This window comes from Oncorhynchus keta, chromosome 15 (genome assembly GCF_023373465.1).
Source record: "Oncorhynchus keta strain PuntledgeMale-10-30-2019 chromosome 15, Oket_V2, whole genome shotgun sequence".
Lineage (NCBI taxonomy): Eukaryota > Metazoa > Chordata > Actinopteri > Salmoniformes > Salmonidae > Oncorhynchus > Oncorhynchus keta.
This window is the reverse complement of record NC_068435.1, coordinates 42,184,371-42,209,415: the sequence shown is the minus strand read 5'-3', so window position 1 is coordinate 42,209,415 and position 25,045 is coordinate 42,184,371. Positions and strand designations below refer to the sequence as shown.

At 46.5% G+C, this 25,045-nt stretch overlaps 1 protein-coding gene across 2 annotated transcripts in view; it reads left to right on the top strand.

The window, feature by feature from the left end:
* The first annotated feature begins 2,646 nt into the window (after window positions 1-2,646).
* The window catches only part of chd8 (chromodomain helicase DNA binding protein 8), a 28,734-nt gene continuing 6,335 nt past the window's right edge, over window positions 2,647-25,045 (top strand). The window contains exons 1-34 of one of the 2 annotated variants that reach the window (XM_052464140.1): window positions 2,647-2,796; window positions 3,496-3,766; window positions 3,857-4,887; window positions 6,749-7,018; window positions 7,136-7,246; window positions 7,369-7,868; window positions 7,965-8,079; window positions 8,341-8,562; window positions 8,660-8,728; window positions 8,848-8,903; window positions 9,053-9,170; window positions 9,315-9,398; window positions 9,794-9,931; window positions 10,060-10,181; window positions 13,046-13,289; window positions 13,473-13,649; window positions 14,408-14,650; window positions 14,770-14,929; window positions 15,149-15,359; window positions 19,906-20,101; window positions 20,219-20,389; window positions 20,500-20,793; window positions 20,883-21,103; window positions 21,265-21,467; window positions 21,660-21,816; window positions 21,895-21,984; window positions 22,065-22,168; window positions 22,300-22,423; window positions 22,559-22,634; window positions 22,720-22,994; window positions 23,188-23,417; window positions 23,539-24,204; window positions 24,306-24,418; window positions 24,802-25,029. In XM_052464140.1, the coding sequence (XP_052320100.1) occupies window positions 3,958-4,887; window positions 6,749-7,018; window positions 7,136-7,246; window positions 7,369-7,868; window positions 7,965-8,079; window positions 8,341-8,562; window positions 8,660-8,728; window positions 8,848-8,903; window positions 9,053-9,170; window positions 9,315-9,398; window positions 9,794-9,931; window positions 10,060-10,181; window positions 13,046-13,289; window positions 13,473-13,649; window positions 14,408-14,650; window positions 14,770-14,929; window positions 15,149-15,359; window positions 19,906-20,101; window positions 20,219-20,389; window positions 20,500-20,793; window positions 20,883-21,103; window positions 21,265-21,467; window positions 21,660-21,816; window positions 21,895-21,984; window positions 22,065-22,168; window positions 22,300-22,423; window positions 22,559-22,634; window positions 22,720-22,994; window positions 23,188-23,417; window positions 23,539-24,204; window positions 24,306-24,418; window positions 24,802-25,029 (6,918 nt within the window). In that variant the 5' untranslated portion in view covers window positions 2,647-2,796; window positions 3,496-3,766; window positions 3,857-3,957. Of the gene's footprint in view, window positions 2,797-2,890; window positions 3,005-3,495; window positions 3,767-3,856; window positions 4,888-6,748; window positions 7,019-7,135; window positions 7,247-7,368; window positions 7,869-7,964; window positions 8,080-8,340; window positions 8,563-8,659; window positions 8,729-8,847; window positions 8,904-9,052; window positions 9,171-9,314; window positions 9,399-9,793; window positions 9,932-10,059; window positions 10,182-13,045; window positions 13,290-13,472; window positions 13,650-14,407; window positions 14,651-14,769; window positions 14,930-15,148; window positions 15,360-19,905; window positions 20,102-20,218; window positions 20,390-20,499; window positions 20,794-20,882; window positions 21,104-21,264; window positions 21,468-21,659; window positions 21,817-21,894; window positions 21,985-22,064; window positions 22,169-22,299; window positions 22,424-22,558; window positions 22,635-22,719; window positions 22,995-23,187; window positions 23,418-23,538; window positions 24,205-24,305; window positions 24,419-24,801; window positions 25,030-25,045 lie in introns of those variants that run through there. The other variant, XM_052464141.1, reaches the window with a different exon arrangement.

The window sequence follows — 25,045 nt, the reverse complement described above, 5'->3', positions numbered from 1 at the left end:
TTGACTCCGGCTCCATCTATTTAATTCCAGCCATTACAATGAGCCGGTCCTCCTATAGCTCCTCCCACCAGCCTCCACTGATATCAGGGGTGTATTCTTTGTTGTGTTTGTTAAGCTCACATTGAACATGTTGTTTAAAAGTCATCAAACTCTGTGTGTGCAGAGGTTAAAACAGATATTTATGTTAGTCGGCGTGACTAAATTTAAGCAATAAGGCCTGAGAGGGTGCGGTTTATGGCCAATATACCACAGCTAAGGGCTGTACTTAGGGCACGACGCAACACAGAGTGCTGCGGTAGAACAGGTAGACCTTACATTGAAATGCTTACTTACAAGCCCTTAACCAACAATGCCATTTGATTAGATGTTCAGAAGTCTTATGGCTTGGGGGTAGAAGCTGTTGAGAAGCCTTTTGAACCTAGACGTGGCGCTCCAGTACCGCTTGCCGTGCGGTAGCAGAGAGAACAGTCTTACTAGGGTGGCTAGAGTCTTTTTTTTTTTTTTAGGGCTTTCCTCTGACACCGCCTGGTATAGAGGTCCTGGATGGCAGGAAGCTTGGCCCGGTGATGTAAAGGTCAGAGGCCATATACCACAAACCCTGAGGTGCCTTATTTGCTATTATAAACTGGTTTCCAATGTAGTAAGAAAAGTAAAAATACCTGTGCTATACATTCTGATATACAATGTCTTTCAGCCAATCACCATTTTTTAAAAAGCTTTATTAATGACGGCCTATGAACAAGTCAGTTAAGAACAAATTCTTATTTTCAATGACGGCCTAGGAACAGTGGGTTAACTGCCTGTTCAGGGGCAGAACGACAGATTTGTACCTTGTCAGCTCAGGGATTTGAACTTGCAACCTTCCGGTTACTAGTCGAATGCTCTAACCACTAGGCTACCCTGCCGCCCCAGGGACTCAAATCACCCAGTTTATAAATATATTATACCACAGGTATGACGAAAGATTACTTTTTACTCTTCTAGTTACGCTCGTGACCCGTTTTATAATAGCAATAAGGAGCCTCGGGGGTTTGTCGTATATGGCTGTATTCAGGCACTCTGCGTTGCATCTTGCATAAAAACAGCCCTTAGCTGTGGTATATTGGCCATATACTACACCCCCTCGGGCATTGTTTAAATATATACTTATTCAAAATATTGAGTTATGTACTAGTTAAATGCAAATGTCTACTTTTCGTTTTCTTTTTTTTAACATAATGCTGCTAGCCTACCTTTTACACGTGATTACATAGAAAATGAGTCTAACGTAAATAAAATGGAACAGATTAAAATAATTCTAAATATGCTTCTTTGTGCTTTTATTAAACATGAGGTTCAAGTTTTTATTTTACAAGAAGTCAAGTAATGTGTATCCAGTAACGGATTTTGTGTGTTCCTACTGTACAGCACATGACATTGGAGACCTCCAAAACAGAGGGACAGGCTCACACTCACAGTTCACCCACACAATCACCTCTAGGCGGCAATGTTGAGTTGTTAAATCTAGTTTGTGTGTGTGTGTGATTATATTTACTCTGTTGTCCAACTATCTTTAAAGTAGGAGGCCTCTTTTAGTAGGTAGTGTGCCAGTTCAGTTTGTGTGTACCCTAAAAATAAACACACACGGCAATACCCAGTGTCAAGTTAAAAAGAGAGTACCATACACAAACTATTCTAATTGGGCTAAAGTGAGACGAAGGCCTGAGTCTTTCTGGTATGAACATCATCTCCTCAGGAGGCAGTTACTGGACAACATGGCATTTGAAAGGTAATTGTGAGGTGTCATTTACTCCTATGCTGCCAGTGATTTTGTTAGTGAATCCAGTGCTAATCAGTGCTAATCAAAGATATGATAGGATGAAGGTACCTTATAGAGATGAAAACGATACAATGTTATTAAAACACACTGTATCCATGATAAACATATATATTTTATCTTTATTTAACTAGGCAAGTTAAGAACAAATTCTTATTTTACAATGACTGCCTACCTCGACCAAATCCTACCCTGGACGACGCTGGGCCAATTACGCACCGCCCTATGGGACTCCCAATCACGGCCGGTTGTGATACAGCCCGGGATCAAACCAGGGTCTGTAGTGTCACCTCTAGCACTGAGATGCAGTACCTTAGACTGCTGCGCCACTCGGGAGCCCCATAAGCCATGGTGCATTTCAGTTTTGATTTAGCCTGTAAAAATGCCTATGAAAATAAAATGATTAAAAAATAAAAAATAAGTATAGCATCTCTGGTCTGGGCATAGCTACACTTTTAAATATGGGTTCAACAATGTGTGAGTGAGCAAACATGGTCTCCTTTTTGTAGAGTCTGAAAATGTAAGACTATGAGGGCACATTGTTTGATGGTTTGCAAAAAAAACACCATAGATAGAGAAATGATTTATGGAATATACGACATATCTTAAAATCGTACTCAAGTTTAACATGCAGTAAACTCAGCTGCTGGTTTGACAGCAAAATCCAACGTGTAGGACTGCTGAGCCAAATTGTCCCAACTAGGCCGCATTTATTGTTTTCTCAACCTAACTACGTCCATTACAGTCTTCCGCCCAGGATTTCGTTCATTGGATGATGGACAATCCATTTTAGCCAATGCCTTGTAGGAAGGCTGCCGACTAGTGTACATTCAGACCAATGATAGTCAAGCGGGTGGTATTCGAGGGGTACACTTTCAACGTTTTCGCTGGCAAGAACGTTAGTTCCTGCTCTTTCCTGGCCGTTTCCTGTAATCGTACAGTGTTGTGAGACGGAGAAAGCCATGTGTGTCGATGCAAAGGTAAATGTAGCACCCCGAAATGATAACTGAGAGAGTCGAGGCAGTGGATGGTTATTAGGCGGTATTTTTTTTAATGAATAACAGACGAAGTCTATCCCAAATGCCATTGCGGCCTTACCCGTGTCTGATCGTAGACAGGCTAGTATGGTTATTGTGGCACGTTGCTTTGGTTTGGTCCGGTTTGTTGATGAGATTGAAAAAGTGGATGGTATGCAGTAAATTATGAAGATGTTAGTTATTGACTGACATATCGCAGTAGTTATTTATATACCTTTTGAAATAGATTTTAATCCCAAAACCGCCTTATGTGGGTTATGCAATGCCAATAGCCATTCAATGCTAACGTTATCTCTGTAACCGTTTTGCCGAGAACAACACTGTCAGAAACGCCTGACCATGTATAGACAGATTTCTCCCACTTGCCATTTAAACTATTAATGTCCATACAAATACTGCTTTTAAAATGGTCTATGATAATAATGAAGGCATGTTTGATTCAAGAAAAAACAGAAGCCACAAGTGTTTGTTGTTATAGGTAGCTGGATGGCTAACTAGTTAACCAACTAACTAGCTAGCCAACGTTACTAGCGAGCTACCACATGACAATTCAGACCATTTCACCTCACCAAGAGAGCAGTTTTAGCTTAACCACTTTTTCCTGGTTAAGCTAAGTGTTTATCTTCTCCTTTTCTGCTTTAGCAAAGAGACATCAGCAAATGATCTCGCAGATGGGCATCCATCCCATCATTACACACAGCGCAGAGGAGAGAAATAGGCACTGAAAACAAGGAAGAGGAAAGGGGTGAGGAAGAAGTGGAGAAACAGGGGGACTCTCCTCTTCCCTGAGTGTCTTTCTCTTGTATCTAGCTCGTTTTCCCCACCATCTACACCACCACTCCAATATTTGTCATTGGAGGATACACAGACGAAGGCCAAGTCAATTCTCTGAACTGGACTGAAACCAATTTTAGTAAGTGAATTATATGTTATTGATATGTGTACTCAGAATAATATTGATGATCTTGGATTAATTGAAAATTATTTTTTGTTTTTCCAATAGTTTTTTAAAGTGCACATTCTGGGCAGTTTTCTGGATTCCCTGTCTTTTCTGACTGAGAGCAAGGCTGTTTTGTTCTCTATATCTTCTGTGGACTGGGCAACATGGCAGACCCCATCATGGACCTCTTTGATGATACGCCGCTGTTCAATCTGGATGCTCTGCCAGGCGATGCCTTCACCCAGGGTTCCTCAGACCCTGTGGAGGAGGCTCTGAAACTGGCTCTGGGGCAGATTGACCCCCCCTATGAACCCACCCCAGCTCTCTGCACACCAGTCGCAGCTCCAATAATCCCAGACCCAGTCCCTGTGCAGCAGCAGGCCTCCGTCCCATTTGCCCTCCCTCAGACTGTTTCAATCGCTTCAACAGTACCTCAGACAACACTCTCTGTAGCCAGTAACACTAGTCGGGCTGCCACAGTCCTGCTGGGCTCACCTCTGACTGTCAATAGTTCTGCTGGCACCACACAACAGATCACAACACAACAATTTACCACACAGCAGCTCACACAGATTGCACAGCAGCTTACTCCTCAGCAGCTAGCTGCCATCACCCAGCAGGCCGGGGGGCAGGGAGGCTCCAAGATCGTCATCCTGAAAGGACCTGGGGGGCATGCACAGGTGCTGCAGACTGTTCCTGGGACAGGCTCTCAAGCGGGGAAGGTCACCTTTGCCAGGGTACTGTCTGGAACCCAACTTAGGCCTGGCATGCAGATACTGTCTGGGGGAACGGTCCTGAACCAAGCATCTCCTGGGCAGGGGCCGGTGAAGGTGGGGACTGGGATACAGAGGCTAGTTCAGTCGCCCAATGGACCCCTGAAACAGGTGCAGTTGATCTCCATGCCCCAGGGCCAGACGCAAACTGTCCAGATGCAAATACCGCAGGCCCAGCTTGCCCAATCGCAGCAAATCCAGCTACAACCCCAGACACAGGTGCAGCTGCAGTCTACCATGCAAACACAGGTTACCGCCACTGCTACAGGCACCACTTCAGTACGACCACAAGGGGTTACCCTCACTACAGTACCACAGCAGGTAAGACTGCCTTTTGACTTTACCATCAGAATGATCAAATGCTATGTTTTGAGTAGTCAGGAATAGAGGTCGGCCGATTATGATTTTTCAACGCCGATACCGATTATCGGAGGACCAAAAAAAGCCGATACCGATTTAATAGGTTGATTTTTGTTTACATTTTTTATTTGTAATAATGACAATTACTACAACACTGAATAAACACTTATTTTAACTTAATATAATACATCAATAAAATCAATTTAGCCTCAAATAAATAATGAAACATGTTCAATTTGGTTTAAATAATGCAAAAACAAAGTGTGGGAGAAGAAAGTAAAAGTGCAATATGTGCCATGTAAGAAAGCTAACATTTAAGTTCCTTGCTCAGAACATGAGAACATATGAAAGCTGGTGGTTCCTTTTAACATGAGTCTTCAATATTCCCAGGTAAGAAGTTTTAGGTTGTAGGAATTATAGGACTATTTCGCTCTATACCATTTGTATTTCATTAACCTTTGACTATTGGGTGTTCTTACAGGCACTTTAGTATTGCCAGTGTAACAGTATAGCTCCCGTCCCTCTCCTCGCTCCTAGCTGGGCTCGAACCAGGAACACAACGACAACAGCCACCCTTGAAGCAGCGTTACCCATGCAGAGCAAGGGAAACCACTCCTCCAAGTCTCAGAGCGACTGACGATTGAAACGCTATTAGCGTGCAACCTGCTAACTAGCTAGCCATTTCACATCGGTTACACCAGCCTAATATCGGGAGTTGATAGGCATGAAGTCATAAACAGCTGCTGGCAGAACCACAAAAGTGCTGTTTGAATGAGCAGTCAGTCTGCTCTATCAAATCATAGACTTAGTTATAACATGATAACACACAGAAATACGAGCCGTAGGTCATTTAATATGGCCGAATCTGGAAACTATCACCTCGAAAACAAGACGTTTATTCTTTCAGTGAAATACGGAACCGTTCCGTATTTTATCTAACGGGTGGCATCCATCAGTCTAAATATTCATGTTACATTGCACAACCTTCAATGTTATGTCATAATTACGTAACATTCTGGCGAATTAGGCAGCCCAAACTGTTGCATATACACTGACTGCGTGCAATGAACGCAAGGAAGTGACACAATTTCACCTGGTTAATATTGCCTGCTAACCTGGATTTTTAGCTAAATATGCAGGTTTAAAAATATATACTTCTGTGTATTGATTTTAAGAAAGGCATTGATGTTTATGGTTAGGTACACATTGGAGCAATGATATGCACCGCATCGATTATATGCAACGCAGGACACGCTAGATAAACTAGTAATATCATCAACCATGTGTAGTTAACTAGTGATTATGATTGATTGATTGTTATTTTATAAGATAAGTTTAATGCTAGCTAGCAACTTACCTTGGCTTCTACTGCATTTGTGTAACAGGCAGGCTCCTTGTGGAGTGCAATTAGAGGCAGGTTGGTTAGAGCGTTGGACTAGTTAACTGTAAGGTTGCAAGATTGACTCCCCCGACCTGACAAGGTAAAAAATCTGTCGTTCTGCCCCTGAACGAGGCAGTTAACCCACCGTTTCTAGGCCGCCATTGAAAGCAAGAATGTGTTCTTAACGGACTTGCCTAGTTAAATAAAGGTGTTTAAATATATATATATTTTTTTAAATCGGCCAAATCTGTGTCCAAAAATACCGATATCCAATTCTTATGAAAACTTGAAATCGGCCCTAATTAATCGGCCATTCCAATTAATCGGTCGACCTCTTCTCAGGAATTCAGTGACCTGGTCTCCACCTCAGGTCTCAAGATTGTACATTTGTAATTGAATCAACATCTTCTCATTTCTAATTGATAATTGCTCTCACCTCAGGGTGAAGCTAAGAGGATTACCCTGGTGCTGCAGCAGCCCCATGGTGGCACGACCCAGGGGGGTGCTGTGACGGTGGGTGGATCGGGTCAGCTGCAGCAGGGCCAGCAGCAGAGGCTGGTGTTGGGTAACCTCCCAGGGAAGCTGGTCCTCCAAGGGGGTCAGCTGGCTGCTCTCACCCAGGCCAGGGCAGGGCAGACGGGGGCGCAGCCTAAAGTACTTACCATTCAGCTGCAAGTGCAGCAGCAACCCAACCAACAGGGGGGACCCAAGGTAAGGAGGAGTGGCCTGAATTAGTCATTACAAAATTATCCTCATTTAACTAATCAGAAATACTGACCTGTTCTATGAAGATTTTGATCTGTAACTTGAACTGTCTCTGTCCTGCAGTTTCAGCTGGTGTCTGGAGGGCAAGGTAGCAGCCCACAGGTGGTTCAGATCTCCCAGGGGCAAGGTGGACAGAGACTGGCCATGCCCCTCAAACTGCTGCTGCAACCACAGGTACACGCACACATGCCTCATGTCTCAATATATGTAGTCCTGAATTGCACATCTCACTAGTCAGTGTTTTTTTTTTTTTCATTTTTTCCCCTTACTCTTAACTCGTCCATCTCTTTCCCCAGATGAGCTCCACCTCCACAGCAGGCGGTACCGTCTCCGTAGTGAAGGTCATCAACACCTCGGCTGCTGGCTCTGCCCCTTCCACCACCACCACCATGGCATCAACAGGGATACGGCTAGCCAAGGCCCAGGAGCCTGTACGGCGTGTGGAGACCCTGGGCAAGCAGGAGAAGGCCAACCGCATTGTGGCCGAGGCCATTGCCAGAGCAAAGGCCCGGGGAGAGAGGAACATTCCACGAGTCCTCAACCAGGACGAACTGCCTCCTGGACAGAAGGCTGCTGACAAAGGGGCCGCTGCAACGACCACTGGCACACCTGGAGCCAAGAAGAAGGGGGGAGGAGGCGGGAGTAAGAAGAAAAGCCCACCAGGGGCGGGGGGGAAGGGCATGGCTTGTGCTGAGAAGAAAGGCAAGGCCAAGGCAGCAGGTGGAGCTGCTGTAGGGACACCTGTAGGGGTGGCTGGAACCAGCGGCAGCAAAAGCAAAAGCAAGGCAAAGATCAAGTAAGTTTGTTAAGAGCAGTTTTGTCATTTAACTTTGAGTGTTAGATCTATTTTTCGAAACTGATCATCTTTCTCATCTTCTCTCTCTCGCCCCAGTACGATCACTCTAGTGGGGGGTAAGAAGAGGAAGAGGAATGCATCCTCAGACCACTCTGATGGGGACTTGAGCCCTGCCTCTCCCTCTAAGGCCCTGGAGGAGGACATGTTAGCAGTGAGACACATCCCTCCGACTGACACACACCTACACACAACACAACCACTTTTCCCCCCACACACATGCATGACGCTACACTAAACTACAGTATAGTATGATCTCTAAATCTATCACCACTTCGTAAAAGCCACTTCAATAAACGCAAATCCCTGATTTGACATTTTAGTAACATAATACGTTCAGTGTTGTACTGGCTGTTTGTCTTAGACTTCCTGGCTGATGTCTTACTTGTTTGCATGTCACCCATCCCCCCACCAGAAGAGGCGCTCTAACCGCCAGGTGAAGAGGAAGAAGTACACGGAGGACTTGGACATCAAAATCACTGACGACGAGGATGAGCCGGAGGAGGACGTGGACGTAACCACGACGGCAGCGGTGGCGTCCATTACCGGAGGGGCCGCGGGGCAGCTGATGGGAGAGCAGCTCAAACAGGAGCTGCAGTTGGACGGGGATGGCCTTTCCAGCATGCAGTTCTTTGTGGTGAGTGGGAGATCTAATCAAGTTTGGGCTGTTCTGTTCTGTTTTGTTTATCACATGCAAATGACAGCTGTATAACACACATGTATATGTGTGACAGGAAAACCCCAACGAGGAAGATGCAGCAATTGTCGACAAAGTCTTGTCCATGAGGCTAACTAAGAAGGAGGTGAGTGTGCTTACTGTGCTATTTATTTCTTCTTTTAATTGTTAGTATTTATCGACTTTGCTGATTTTAAGAAGTTGCAAATCATTATGCATCTTTGTTCCTCTCTCCCTATTTTAAAGGTGTCTCAAGGACATTATATAAATGCTGAGGAATTCTTTGTCAAATATAAGAACTAGTAAGTGTCACTCTCTTTCCTTATGTTCATTACACTTTGGTGTGCTAATCCCTTATTACGGTCTATAGACCAAAATACTGGTGTGGGATCCATTAAATTGTTTGGAGTATCCATAGCTAACCCCTCAACCCTCCTGTTCCCACTCTCAGCTCCTATATGCACTGTGAGTGGGCCACTCTGGAGCAGCTGGAGAGAGACAAGAGGATCCACCAGAAGCTGAAGAGATTCAAGATCAAACACGCACAGATGAGACTCCTCTTACAGGAGGTAAGGGACTGCTATGGCCTCTTTCACAGAAAAGTGGTAGCCCTCCGCTTTGACAAGTAGATGGGAATGTGTATAGAGATGAACTTCAGGGATCATAGTCTGTGTTTCTTTTGTTTCTTCTCCTTTCTGTGCCCCTGTCCCCAGGAGGAGGAGCCCTTCAACCCAGACTATGTGGAGGTGGACCGGATCCTGGATGAATCCAACAGTGTGGACAAGGACAATGGAGAGGTGAGAGAAGTCCCACACCATGCCTCTGAAATCTGTGAGGATGCAGCACTCCTGCCGGACTAAATTCTGATTTCTCAAGGACAAATCTTGAAATCTGTCACCATGAATTTAAACCACGAATTGATCTCGTGAAAATTCGAGAGTCAGGATTATTTCTGGGTTGGGGCGGCAGGGTAGCCTAGTGGTTAGAGCGTTGGACTAGTAACCGGAAGGTTGCAAGTTCAAACCCCCGAGCTGACAAGGTACAAATCTGTCGTTCTGCCCCTGAACAAGCAGTTAACCCACTGTTCCTAGGCCGTCATTGAAAATAAGAATTTGTTCTTAACTGACTTGCCTGGTTAAATAAAGGTAAAATAAAATAAAAATGTCTCTAAAAGTGTATTGTGTCTCCTTAGCCGGTGGTGTATTACTTGGTGAAGTGGTGCTCTCTGCCCTATGAAGACGCCACCTGGGAGCTGAGGGAGGACGTGGATGAGGACAAGGTGGTGGAGTTTAGGAAGATCCAGGACCGCCAACCTCAGCTCAAGAGAACGGTGAGTGTCAGATGCTGTGTGTGGGTATTCACTGGTTGTGTGTGTTTCGCCACGTTCCATGTGAGTGCCACTGCTCTAGTCTCCTATGTCATCATTCATCAGTCTAAACCATTCACTCATCTCATTAGCCCCGACCCCAAGCGGCTGCATGGAAGAAGCTGGAGGAATTCAGAGAGTACAAGAGTGGGAACGTACTTCGAGAATACCAGCTAGAGGGAGTCAACTGGCTGCTCTTCAACTGGTACAACAGGTACTGACTGACATTTCTTTATGTGCTTTTGAATGCATTTCATATCCCATTATTTACATGCATGCATGCATACACACATGCATACAGTACCAGTCAAAAGTTCGGACACACCTACTTATTCCAAGAGTTTTTCTTTATTTTTTACTATTTTCTACATTGTAGAATACTAGTAAAAGACATCAACTATACAATAACACGTGGAATCATGTAGTAACCAAAAAAAGTGTCAGGCAAATCTAAATATATTTGAGATTCTTCAAAATAGCCACCCTTTGCCTCGATGACAGCTTTGCACACTCTTGGCATTCTCTCAACCAGCTTTCATGAGGTAACCTGGAATGCATTTCAATTAACAGGTGTGCCTTGTTAATTTGTGGAATTTCTTTCTTTAATGTGTTAGAGACAATCAGTTGTGTTGTGACAAGGTAGGGGTGGTATACAGAAGGTAGCCCTATTTGGTATAAGACGAAGTCCATATTATGGCGAGAACAGCTCAAATAACAAAGAGAAATGACAGTCCGTCATTACGTTATAAGACACAAAGGTCAGTCAATGCGGAAAATTTCAAGTGCAGTTGCAAAAACCATCGGGCGCTATGATGAAACTGGCTCTCATGAGGACCGCCACAGGAATGGAAGACCCAGAGTTACCTCTGCTGCAGAGGATATGTTCATTAGTTACAAGCCTCAGAAATTGCAGCCCAAATAAGTGCAAGTAACAGACACCTCATCATCAACTGTTCAGAGAAGACTGCGTGAATCAAGCCTTAATGGTTGAATTGCTGCAAAGAAACCACTACTAAAGGACACTAAGAAGAAGAGACTTGCTTGGGCCAAGAAACACGAGCAATGGACATTAAACCAGTGGAAATTTGTCCTTTTTGTCCGAGTCCAAAGATATATATATATATTCTTTTTTTTGTGGTTCCAACTCATGCTACTCATGAGATGCAGAGTAGCTGAACGGATGATCTCTGCATGTGTGGTTTCTACCGTATTTAAAATTCAAGGCACATTTAACCAGCATGGCTACCACAGCATTCTGCAGCTATACGCCATCCCATCTGGTTTGCGCTATCATTTGTTTTTCAACAGGACAATGACCCAACACACTTTCTGGCTGTGTAAGGGCTATTTGACCAAGAAGGAGAGTGATGGAGTGCTGCATCAGATGACCTGGCCTCCACAATCAACCAACCTCAACCCAATTTGGGATGAGTTGGACCGCAATTTAAATAGCTATTTATGAAACCTGTGTCAGTGAAAAAATATTTGTGGGGCACCGTCCTCAAACAATCACATGGCATGTTTTCGCTGTATTAGCTACTGTAAATCGGACAGTGCGGTTAGATTAACAAGAATTTAAGCTTTCAACCGATATGACACTTGTATGTACCTAAATGTTTCATATCCATAATTTTTATGATTATTTATTTGAATTGTTCGCCCTCCAGTATCACCGGAAGTTGTCCCGCTTGCGGGACGCCTAGCCTTAAAAGGTTTTAAGACACTAACAGCTTATAGATGGTAGGCAATTAAGGTCACAGTTATGAAAACGTAGGACACTAAAGAGGCCTTTCTACTGACTCTAAAAAAACACCAAAAGAAAGATGTCCAGGGACCCTGCTCGTCTGTGTGAACTTGCCTTAGGCATGCTGCAAGGAGGCATGAGGACTGCAGATGTGGCCAGGGCAATAAATTGCAATGTCCGTACTGTGAGACGCCTAAGACAGCGCTACAGGGAGACAGGATGGACAGCTGATCATCCTCGCAGTGGCAGACCACGTGAAACAACACCTGCACATGATCGGTAGATCTGAACATCACACCTGTGGGACAGCTACAGGCTGGCAACATTAACTGCCCGAGGTACACCAGGAACGCACAATCCCTCCATCAGTGCTCAGACTGTCCGAAATAGGCTGAGAGAGGCTGGACTGAGGGCTTGTAAAGGCAGGTCCTCACCAGACATCACCGGCAACTTACGTCGCCTATGGGCACAAACCGAACGTCGTTGGACCAGACGGGACTGGCAAAAAGTGTTCTTTAACGGCGAGTCGCGGTTTTGTCTCACCGGGGGTGATGGTCGGATTCGCGATTATCGTCAAAGGAATGAGCATTACACCGAGTCCTGTAATTTGGAGTGGGATCAATTTGGAGGTGGAGGGTCTGTCATGGTCTGAGGCGGTGTTTCACAGCATCATCGGACCGCCCTTGTTGCCATTGCAGTCAATCTCAATGCTGTGCGTTACAGGGAAGACATCCTCCTCCCTCATGTGGTACCCTTCCTGCAGGCTCATCTTGACATGACACTCCAGCATGACAATGCCACCAGCCATACTGCTCGTTCTGTGTGTGATTTCCTGCAAGACAGAAATGTCAGTGTTCTGCCATGGCCAGCGAAGAGCCCGGATCTCAATCCCATTGAGCACGTCTGGGACCTGTTGGATCGGCGGGTGAGGGCTAGGGCCATTTTCCCCCCCCAGAAATGTCTGGGAACTTGCAGGTGCCTTGGTGGAAGAGTGAGAACATCTCACAGCAAGAACTGGTGCAGTCCATGAGGAGGAGATGCACTGCAGCACTTAATGCAGCTGGTGGCCACACCAGATACTGACGGTTAATTTTGATTTTTGACCCCACCCCCCCTTTGTTTAGGGACACATTATTCCATTACTTCTCGTCACATGTCTGTGTTACCTGTTCAGTTTGTCTCAGTTGTTGAATCTTATGTTCATACAAATATTTACACATGTTAAGTTTGCTGAAAATTAATGCAGTTGACAGAGGATGTGTCTTTTTTTTGCTGTGTGTGCGTGCGCGCACACTTGTATTGCCAATGTATTGACACATCTTCTCGCCCTACAGGCAGAACTGTATCCTGGCCGATGAGATGGGTCTAGGGAAGACCATCCAGTCCATATCTCTGCTGTCTGAGGTGCTTGGTGCCGGGGTCCAAGGCCCCTTCCTGGTCATCGCCCCCCTCTCCACCATCACCAACTGGGAGAGGGAGTTCGCCACCTGGACTGACATGAATGCCATCGTCTATCACGGCAGCCTGGCCAGCAGGCAGATGATCCAGCAGTACGAGATGTACTGCAAGGACGACAAGGTGTGTGTCTGTCTTGCATTCTGTTTGTGGAACAGAAGAATGGATTACAATGGTTGAGTACTAGTGTTATTCTGCAGTAGGACCTGTTGGAAGACATTGATTCTCTCGTGTTCAGATTATACGATTCTTGGTACATCATCATCTAGCTCCTCTAACTAGTGTTGTATTACATTTTCTCTGTAGGACCATCTGATCCCAGGGGCATATAAATTTGAAGCTCTGATCACAACGTTTGAGATGATTCTGTCCGACTGCCCTGAGCTGAGGGAGATCTCCTGGCGCTGTGTGATCATTGACGAAGCCCACCGCCTCAAGAACCGCAACTGCAAGCTGCTGGACAGCCTCAAGATGCTGGACCTGGTGAGTGTTCATGAGATAGACTAAGGGCTAGATTCTGTCAGATCCATGCTAGCCGACATCTCCGTAGCGGTTGTTTTGGCGTGTCGGAGGTGGAACTGCGATAGATCTGTCAAATCCACAAGCAGCTCCTTGCGTTACCTTATTGCGAACACTGCTATTGGATGCAACCAAACCACCCCCGACTTAATATCTGACAAATCCCGTGCAAAAGTTAATATAGCCGTGTTTCAAGTTCAAACACCCAAATGTGTGATGTTCTATTGCCTACTACACCTCGATTAAGCTGATAGGCTTTAACCCCCCCCCCATCACACATTTACATTACATTTAAGTCATTTAGCAGACGCTCTTATCCAGAGCGACTTACAAATTAACTTGACAACATGCGTGAACTTGTGCTCATTTCCGCCAACGATAGAAAGTGTCAACTATCGGCGTATTAAACTTTTAGCGCAGTAGGGATAATAAGGAAGGGAGTGGTTGGTGACACACGAGCAGCCGCTTACCGATTTGTCAGCTCTTACCGCAGTTGCACCACCAAAACGGCCGCTATGCAGATTTCCTCCAATGCGGGTTAATGCTCGATCTGATTTTAAATTGAGGCCTAAGGGACAGGGGGACAAATGTATTACTTGTCTTGTGACAACGTTGGTCTTTTGTGGAAGCGACAGAATGACTCCCTCTCCTGTTTTGCCACTCACCCCTTCTTCATTCTTTCTCCTCCGCTCCACTCTGTTCCTGTCCTCCCTGGTTCTCAGGAGCATAAGGTGCTTCTGACAGGCACTCCCCTCCAGAACACAGTGGAGGAGCTCTTCAGTCTGCTGCACTTTCTTGAGCCAGCTCAGTTCTCCTCGGAGTCCGAGTTCTTACGTGACTTTGGAGACCTCAAAACAGAGGAGCAGGTCCAGAAGCTCCAAGCTATTCTGAAGCCTATGATGCTGCGCAGACTCAAAGAGGATGTGGAGAAGAACTTGGCGCCAAAACAGGAGACCATCATTGAGGTAAGAGTTTATGCATAATGTTGCACCATATAACCAAGGTGACCTTGTATATGAGCATTATATTATTTTTTTTCGGAATAGACCATAACCATCAAGCTTAATACAACTGATCTACACAGGTGGAGCTGACAGATGTGCAGAAGAAATACTACCGGGCCATCCTAGAGAGGAACTTTAGTTTCCTCAGCATGGGGGCAACCAGCAACAGCAACGTCCCCAATCTGCTCAACACCATGATGGAGCTGCGCAAGTGCTGCAACCACCCCTACCTCATCACAGGTACCTCACACCCAACACTACAATACACGTCAATACCCTTCCTCCTTCAAAAACACAACCCCAATAGCATATCCTCTTAATGCAGCGAGCCTGCTATCACCTGCGACTTACCACCGGTTCTATTGAGCTAACATCAGTACAACCCATCATGGAAAACTCCTGTCTTCATACCATTCCCAGGATGTTAATATAATAACCCCTGTCCTCTCTTTTGTCCAGGGGCGGAGGAGTCTATTGTGGCTGAGCTGAGGGAGGTGTACGACCCCATGGTGCCAGACTTCCACCTGCAGGCCCTGGTGAGATCTGCAGGCAAGCTGGTCCTGCTGGACAAACTGCTGCCTCGCCTGAAGGCCGGGGGACACAAGGTGCTCATCTTCTCCCAGATGGTGCGCTGCCTGGACATCCTGGAGGACTACCTCATCAACAAGAGGTATGAAGGTCTAGATTGACTGCCTCATCAACAAGAGGTATAGTCGGGTTAGCTGACAACGTCAAGAAAACGATGCCCGCAATTCAATGGGGCAGATATGTTTGTGTTGTGATTCTGGCTAGCCAGATAGCTAGCAACAATGACGAGGAGCTGCCATGTTGTGAATCATAAGTGGCTCGTTTCAGCTATTTTTTTTTAGGTTGTTCTTGATACCTTGTTTTGACTGTTGTTTATGCTAATAGGGCTAGAATTCACTAGCTAGCTAACCAACTGTAATGATGTGTTTGAGACAAATATGCAAATGTATTTCATATCAAATTGTATTCATCACATGCGTTGAATACAACAGGTGTAGACCTTAACATTTTTAGTAATTTAGCATACGCTCTTATCCAGAGCGACTTAGTGCATTCATCTTAAGATGGTTAGGTGGGACAACTGGGAAACGCTTACTTATGAGGCCTTAAACAACAATGCAGTTTAAAAAATGTATATAATTAAGTAAAATGTGCTATATAAACGAAAGGAAAAATGGTAACACAAATAACGAAGCTATATTACAAGGGGTACTGGTACAGAGTCAATATGTAAAGTGATAATAAACAGAGTAGCAGCAGTGTGTGTGAAGGATTGTGTGTGTGGTGTCAATGTAGTGTGAGTGTACATCGAGTCAGTGCAAAACAAATAATAAATATAATACAAGTAGTGTGGGTAGTCATTTGGTTAACTGTTCAAGCTGTTTAGGAGCCTTTTGGTCCCAGACTTGGCGCTCCGGTACTACTTGCCATGCGGTAGCAGAGAGAACATGACTTGGGTGGCTGGAATCTTTGACCATTTTTATGGCCTTCCTCTGACACGAAACTTGGTCCCAGTGATGTACTGGGCCGTATGCACTACCCTCTAGCGCCTTGCGGTCAGATGCCGAGCAGTTGCCATACCAAGCCGTGACACAACATGCTCTCGATTATGCAGCTGTTGAACTTTTTGAGGAACTGAGGTCCCATGCTAAATCTTTTCAGCCGCCTGAGGAGGAAGAAGCATTGTCGTGCCCTCTTCACAACTGTGTTGGTGTATTTGGACCCTGAAAGGTTATTAGTGATGTGGATTCCAACGAACTTGATGTTCTCGACCCGCTCCACTACAGCCCTGTTGATGTGAATGGGGTGTGTGCTCAGCCCTCATTTTCCTCTAGTCTACGATCCGTTCCTTTGTCTTGTTGAGAGAGAGGTTATTGTCCTGGCACCACACGGCCAGGTCTCTGACCTCTTCCCTATAGGCTGTCTCATCATCGTTGGTGATCAGGCCTACCACGGACCCCGTGTTGAGGGTCAGCGTGACTGATGTGGTGTTATCTACCCTCCACCTTGCGGCTGCCTGTCAGGAAGTCCAGGATCTAGTTGCAGAGGGAGGTGTTCAGTCCCAGGGTCCTTAGCTTAGTGATGACCTTGGAGGGCCGCTATGGTGTTGAACGCTGAGCTGTCGTCAATGAACAGCATTCTCACGTAGGTGTTCCTTTTCTCTAGGTGGGAAAGGGCCGTGTGGAGTGCAATAGAGTGTGTCATCTGTAGATTGAGTGGGTCCAGGGTATCTGGGATGATGTTGATGTGAGCCATGACTAGCCTTTTCAAAGCATTTCATGGCTGCAGATGTGTATGTGCTACTAATGTACTACGTCATTTAGCCAGGTTACCTTGACGTTCTTGGGAACAGGGACTATGGTTTTCTGTAGGGTTGAGCGATGTCTGGAATGACACAGTCCCATCGACCTGTCCAAACATTGTTGATATACTATTGTATTGTCTTTATTTATCCGGGGCAGGGGGAAGCGCTCGTTCCGTTGCCTAGCAACACATTAATAAGCAAGCTGTAATGCAGCCTGTCATACAAACCACCCCAAAAAATTTAGATAAAAAAAAAAACTACGACGTGGAAATCATCATACCAATAGTGTATTTTCTTGTGTGCAAATAAATAAATATACTGAACAAAAATATAAATTCAACATCTAAAGTGTTTCCTGAGCTGAAATAAAGGACCTAAAATGTTTTCCATATGCACAAAAAGCTTGTTTCTCCTATACCAAGATAATCCATCCACCTGCCAGGTGTGACATATCAAGAATCTGATTAAACGGCATAATCATTACACAGATGCACCTTGTGCTGGGGACAATGAAAGGTCACAACACAATGCCACAGATGCCTCAAGTTTTGAGAGAGCATGCAATTGGCCTGCTTTCTGCAGGTATGTCCACCAGAGCAGTTTCCAGATAATTTAATGTTAATTTCTATACCATCTGCCGCCTCCAACATTGTTAGAATTTGGCAGCACCTCCAACCAGCCTCACAACCGCAGACCACATGCAACCACGCCAGCCCAGGACCTCCCCATCCAGCTTCTAAACCTGAGAGATCATCTGAGACGAGCCACCCGGACAGCTGATGAAACTGAAGAGTATTTCTGCCTGTAATTAAGCCCTTTTGTGGGGGGAAAAAAAAGTATTCTGATTGGCCCAGCCAAACTCCCCAGGGGGTGGGACTAGCTCCCAAGTGGGTGGGCTTATGGCTACGCCCCTGCCTAGTCATGTGAAATCCATAGATTAGGGACGAAATGAAATTTTTTGTTTAGTATAAATAAATATAAGTCAATTTATATGGTGATATGTGGCACCGATAACTTTGAATAGTGATTTGGAACCAAACGTTGTAGGCCTACAGTGTGATACGAGACCCCTTTCTATGGTGATTTTCAGACAATTTCACTGGGCAGTCTTCTTGGGAGAGTTAAGCAAACGGTCATTCTCAGTGCACAACACTAGGCCAGCTCACATCCAACCTACCTTAAGATGTAATCGGAGGAGATGATGACCCACTGGCATTGTGGAGAGGGCACGAGGGTCACTTTCCACTCTTGGCCAACGTCGCCCTCAGATGCAGCTGTGCAAAAGACGCTCGTTCTACATGTTTATAGTAGGCCTATAGCAGGCAATATTGTTACCGTAGGTAGGTTCATATAATGAAAAATAAAAAGTCCAAATGAGTTTTTTTCATCGCACTTTTTATTTGTTTAATTTTCAAAGCCTGTATTCACAGATGCATCTTAATTTGAAATGTAGGCTAGAATATTCAGTGGTGTTCCTTACATTTATTTGCACTGTAATTTATTTGGTTAATTTCTTGTTTCTTTTTTTTTTTTTTTTAGCCTATCCAAATGTGGTTTCTTTTTTTATATAGGAAACATTTTTTTTTAAATTAAAAATATCCCGCTTATCGAAAGTGCTGCTGTGGGCGCTTATGTTATGCCCGTTGTGCAATTCAATGATATGAATATATATACTTCCACGATAATGTAAATGTCTGTTTAGAAGTTAAACTTGTACAAGTAACGTTTACTGCAGATTTGATTGACTGTAGCTTAGTGTAGGACTATATTATGGTCTCTGGTTTACAGGGATTTTCTGGCAGCACACTTTGTTTTTCCTAAAACTTTGGTTAGGTGGAGGCCAGAAACTTAAGGTTTGTTTAAACTTCCCATTTAAATGATTATATCTTGCATTTGTTGGTTCTCTTTATTATTATAATATCATGATTTTATTTAGGCTATTCACAAGTTTCTGAGAGAGAACTCTGTAACTGGCCTCCTGGATTCATTTGAAAGTTGATCATGAAAGATCTGCGTAGGCAAATAGGAATAGGTAGGTCATTTGGCTTGACACCTGGCCGTGAGCTGCACTGTTGTGAGCTTCCCGACTCCGGCGGTGCAAGTCATGTTGAAATAGGTTATATCGTCTATAAAAAAATTAATGTATACCAACTATATCGTCTGTCACGTCACCACATTGTTGCCATCAACGATGTCTGTCAAACATAGTTGATTTACTACTATATCGTCCAACCCTTGTGGTCTGCTTGAAACATGTAGGTATCACAGAATGGGTCAGGGAGAGGTTGAAAATGTCGGGGAAGACACTTGCCAGCTGGTCAGCACATGCTCTGAGTAGGCATCCTGTTTATCCATCTGGCCCTGTAGACTTGAATGTTAACCGGTTTTAAAGGTCTTACTCATATCGGCTACGGAGAGCGGGATCACAGTCGTCCGCAACAGCTGGTGCTCTTATGCTCGGTTCAGTGTTGCTTCCCTTGAAGTGACTATAAAAGGCATTTAGCTCATCTGGTAGGCTCACGTCACTGGGCAGCTTGTGGCTGGGCTTCCCTTTGTAATCCGTGATAGTTTGCAAGCCCTGGCACATCCGACGAGCCTCCGAGTCGGTGTAGTAGGATTCTATCTTAGTCCTGTTTTTATGTTTTCAATAAATATTGGAGATGTAAACTATTTTTCATGTTGTCAACAATCTAAGCCAACCCTGTCTGTTTTTCCCCATAGTTGTGCATGTCAGTTTTGTTGCTTAACAACCAACCCGTCTATGAAGCTGTAGATAGACTACGTCATCAACAAGAGAGATGGGCATGTTGATTTAAAAGCTAGATTTTGTTGTGAAGAGTAATCTAGATGAGTAAGAAGTTGCCTTTCTCATTGTTCTGCCCAGATACCTGTACGAGCGTATTGATGGCAGAGTGAGAGGGAACCTGCGTCAGGCAGCCATTGATCGCTTCAGCAAACCAGACTCGGACCGTTTCGTCTTCCTGTTGTGTACCCGGGCTGGAGGCCTGGGCATCAACCTGACTGCTGCTGACACCTGCGTCATCTTTGACTCAGACTGGAACCCTCAGAATGATCTGCAGGTGATGTTTGACCTCAGGCTCCCTCTTTTTGTCTGGGTTCTTCTGTTTCATCCTAATTCCCTTACAAACGCTGTACAAATAGCATCTGATTGTACTAACCCTGCCTTCTCTCAACAGGCTCAGGCGCGGTGTCACCGTATCGGCCAGTCCAAGGCGGTGAAGGTGTACCGTCTGATCACCAGGAACTCCTATGAGAGGGAGATGTTGGACAAGGCTAGCCTCAAACTGGGTCTGGACCGGGCTGTACTGCAGAGCATGAGTGGCAACAAGGAGAGCAACGTCAACGGAGTAAGGAGGCCCAAAATATTATTTACTTACGTACGATATTATTTTTAAGCCTGCGGTTTGTTTGGATGCCAACCATCTGGTTAATATATCTTCTTCCAACCGCTTCTCAGCAAATCCAGCAGTTCTCTAAGAAGGAGATCGAGGACCTCCTGAGGAAGGGGGCGTACGCTGCCATCATGGACGAGGAGGACGAGGGCTCCAAGTTCTGCGAGGAGGACATTGACCAGATTCTCCAGAGGAGAGCAACCACCATCACCATCGAGAGCGAGGGCAAGGGCTCCACCTTCTCAAAGGCCAGCTTCGTGGCCACCGAAAACAGGACCGACATCGCCCTGGACGACCCCGAGTTCTGGCAGAAGTGGGCCAAGAGGGCAGACATAGACTTTGATTCCATGAATAGGAAGGTAATGTGAAGGGCTCCATTCTGTGTGTGTGCACTACCTTTCTCAATGTGTTTTGTGAAAAGCAAATTTTTCTCCCATCCTCCCTGTAGAACACTCTGGTGATTGACACACCCAGAGTAAGGAAGCAGACCCGTCAGTTCGCTACCCTGAGGGGCGAGGGCGGGGAGATCTCTGACCCCGACAGCGACGACGAGTACCCGCCCGCCAATTCCCGGCAGTCCCGGTCCTCAAGGCGCTCCGAGCGCCACACCGGAAATGGCTATGGCCGCACCGATTGCTTCCGTGTGGAGAAACACCTTCTTGTTTACGGGTAGGTGGCCCTGACTAAGGCCTAGAGGTTTTTTTCTGGACAGGTGTAGTTACAATACACATGTGAGAGTAAAGTTATGACCGGATTTTCTACCAAAGCGAGCTCCACGCTATTGTGCCGAGGTCTCCTTTCTCAGTCTGCCACCTCGTGTGCTTGTCCAGGTGGGGGCGCTGGCGGGACATCCTGTCTCATGCACGCTGTAAGCGGCGCCTCGGGGAGCATGACGTGGAGACCATCTGCAGGGTCATCCTGGTCTTCTGCCTGCTGCATTACCGTGGCGACGAGAACATCAAGAGTTTCATCTGGGAGCTCATCACCCCCCCAGAGAACGGCCGGGAACCACACACACTCCTCAACCACTCTGGTATGTATGACCGTTATAGAACCACACACTCTTCAACCACTCTGAATGTGTCTTACAACCTCCATCCACCCATTGTCTAAATGTTTCTTGCTCTGTTTTGGGTAACTGTTTACATGTTTGTGTTGATGTATTTTCTCTGTCTTTAGCGTTGCCTTCCAGGGTTGTGAGTTAAATGTGCCAATGTGTTTCTAGGTCTGTCCATCCCTGTTCCTCGGGGTAGGAAGGGGAAGAGGGTGAAGGCCCAGAGCTCGTTTGACATTCAGAAGGTGGAGTGGATCCGCAAGTACAACCCCGACTCCCTGCTTCTGGACGACAGCTACCGCAAACATCTCAAGCACCAGTGCAACAAGTCCGTGTGTTTTCACCCTAGAGAGGACTGAAGTGTTTGTGCACAGTATCAGAGCATTTACCCTTTCCTTGTCTTCAGGGTGTTGCTGAGAGTGCGTATGCTGTACTACCTGAGGCAGGAAGTCATTGGAGAACACGCCGACTCTGTGCTGAGAGGAGCCGATGCCAGGTATCACCCTATTAAAATGACTCATTACTTGCTACATGCATATCTACACACACATACTGAATCTGTCTGTGTCCTTGTAGGGATATTGACATCTGGATGCCTGAGATGGAGCAGCAGGAGGTGCCATCAGGCTGGTGGGATACAGAGGCAGACCGCTCCCTCCTCGTCGGTGTCTTCAAACACGGTCTGCGTTTTCAATGTCAAAGTCTTTAGGCGTTTTGTTTACTTGTCAGAATACCTTTGTTTATCAGTAGGAACGTGGTGCTAGGTGTTTTAGTGAGAGTGTTTGTAGTAACTCCTGTTTTGTTGCTCCAGGGTATGAGATGTACACCACCATGCGCGCCGACGACTGTCTCTGTTTCCTGGAGAGAGCTGGTCGCCCTGACGACCAGGCCATTGATGCGGAGCAGCACTCTGCAGACGCAGAGCTGGGAGACGGGTGAGCTACGCAAGCTAACCTTATTAGCACTTCGTTGAACAAACCGCTAACTTTATATCACTGAACTCTTTAGAGCTGACCTCACCCCCATTAACTTGACAAATTGGTGGCTGAGACTTTGTTTTTGCCCCCCAGAGGAGACGATGACAAGTATTCTGAAGACCCAGAGTTCAAGCCTGCGTCAAGGCACACCAAAGACCTGTACGAGGAGGTGTGAATCCGTACTTAATATTCTCGTAGATTGATTTTGGTTAGAAAATATTGCTTTTATGTTCATGACAATCCCTCTCCCCCAGGCTGACTCCATGAACATGGGTGACGATATCTGTGTCGATGACAAGCCGGGACCTGTTAAAACCAAGGAACCGCCTTCTGGCCTGTCAGGAGCCTGTGAGTGGCCGACCAGCTCGTCACTTACTGCGCGGCTCCGGCGTCTGATCACCGCATACCAGCGCAGCTACAAGAGAGAGCAGCTGAAGGTGGAGGCAGCAGAGAAGGGCGACCGCAAGCGCAGGAGGTGTGAGCAGGCCAGTAAGCTGAAGGAGATTGCACGCCAGGAACGCCAACAGAGGTACCAACTACTACCCTCAACTATTAACTCTGCAAGCATATGTGTCCTGAATCTGAGGTACAGTTGTTGTGTTTGTTTAATGTGTCCGTATGCTGTAACCTTACACAATTATCTGGTATAAGACTCGGAGTGGGTTTTAAGTGTTCCACTATTTTTAACCATCTGTCTTGTGTGTCTTGACTTTCTCTCCTAGGTGGACCCGTAGAGAGGAGTGTGATTTCTACCGTGTGGTGTCCACGTTCGGTGTCGAGAGGATAAAAGAGCCAAACGCCCAAGAGGGGGTGGATGCTAAACTGGAATGGGCCCGCTTCCGGACCTTCGCCCGTCTGGACAAGAAGACGGACGAGAGTCTGAGTCGCTACTTCCGCTGTTTCATGGCCATGTGCCGGAGGGTGTGCAACCTGCGGCCCGCCCGCGGAGAAGGTCAGAACCGCATCACAACATTATTAAATCCCTTGACATGGTCAAATATAATAGAGCATGGTGTTGGAAATGTGCTTTGATTTGGAGAGACACCGATCCCTAACCCTCTCTCCCTCCCCAGACCCGTCAGATTTGGGGCAGTCTATGGCCCCCATCACCGAGGAGCGGGCCTCTCGCACCCTGTACCGCATCAGTCTGCTGCGCCGTCTTCGTGAGCGTGTCCTGCCCCACCCCTCCATGGAGGAGAGCCTGCTGCTGGCCCCACTCAGCTCCGAGCTTCCTGTCTGGTGGAGCACTCCGGCCCATGACCGGGAACTCATGCTGGGCGCCGCCCTCCACGGCGTTAGCCGCACCGAGCTTTCAGTCTTCTCTGACCCGCAGTTCTCCTTCAGTCAAGCCCACCACGACTACCTCGAGATCCAGCAGAACCAGCCCGCCCCTGCCAGTCCCCTCCGCCAACCACAGGCAGAGGAGGGCTCCGCCGTCAAGGAGGAGGAGGGACTGAACAGGGAGTCCGGCCTCCTTGGAGCTTCTGAGGCTCTCGGCCACTCTGATACACAGACCACACCCCTCTCTCGCCCTGATGGGAAGGGACGTGATCGCACCGGCTTGGGCTGGAAGAAGAGCAGGGGGAGGGGCCCGAGAAGCGAAGGAAGGAAAGGCGGAGGAAGTGGAGAAGGAGGGATGTCTGATTTGGATTCAGACTCTGATTCAGGCTCGTCTACCTCTTCCCGGCGATCAGAAAGCTCTGACGACAGTGTGGACAGCGACGCAGAGAGGGAGAGAGGTGAGTAATGGCTAAGAGGAATCTAGAAGAGTGTGAGGATTGAGTTAAGACGACACGGGTAGAACCAACTTTTTGTATATATATTTATTTCCTGTTTTCAGCTGCTCTGAAGATGGAGGAAGATGGAGAGAACAGCTTGCTCTCAATGACTCCATCTCAAGATGGCGCGCCACCGGAGTCCCTCACTGACCCCTTCAGGGTTGACTGGCCCAAGGTATGTAGGGGAGGTGTACTGTCTGCAATTATAGAGCGGTGGTTCCCAACCAGGGGTACTAGGACCCCTGGGAGTACTTGGCCTTTCCACAGGGGGTACGTGAGAAGATTCATAAGACCATAGGCTTACTGGTAAAATGCACATGAAGGGGTACTTCAGGGGTACTCCGGGCAGAGCAGAATTCAGTTGGAGGTACAGTAACAGAAACGGGTTGGAAACCACTGCTATAGAGTATGGATGGGTCCAGATTCAGTATGTGGATGTGTAAAAGCTTACACATTAGTACTTCAAATACAGTAATAACGGGACGTTGAATAATAAACTGAACAGTAAAAGGTTTGGTTTGTTGTGTCGGTGGAGTGATTGACTGGTTGCTCCCTCAGGACCGTGTGTTGATAAACCGGCTGGACAGCCTCTGTACACTGGTGCTGTCTGGGCAGTGGCCGACAGGGCGGCGCTACGCCTCTGACGCCCAGCTCAACCCAGGCTCTGACGACCTAGGGGCAGGGGATGAGCTCAGCTTTGCACGGCTCATGCGGAAAGGCAACAGCACACCCGGTGGAGAAGGAGCAGATGGAGAGGAATCTGAGTTCACGGTCAAACTCCTCAAGGTGAAATGAGAGGAAC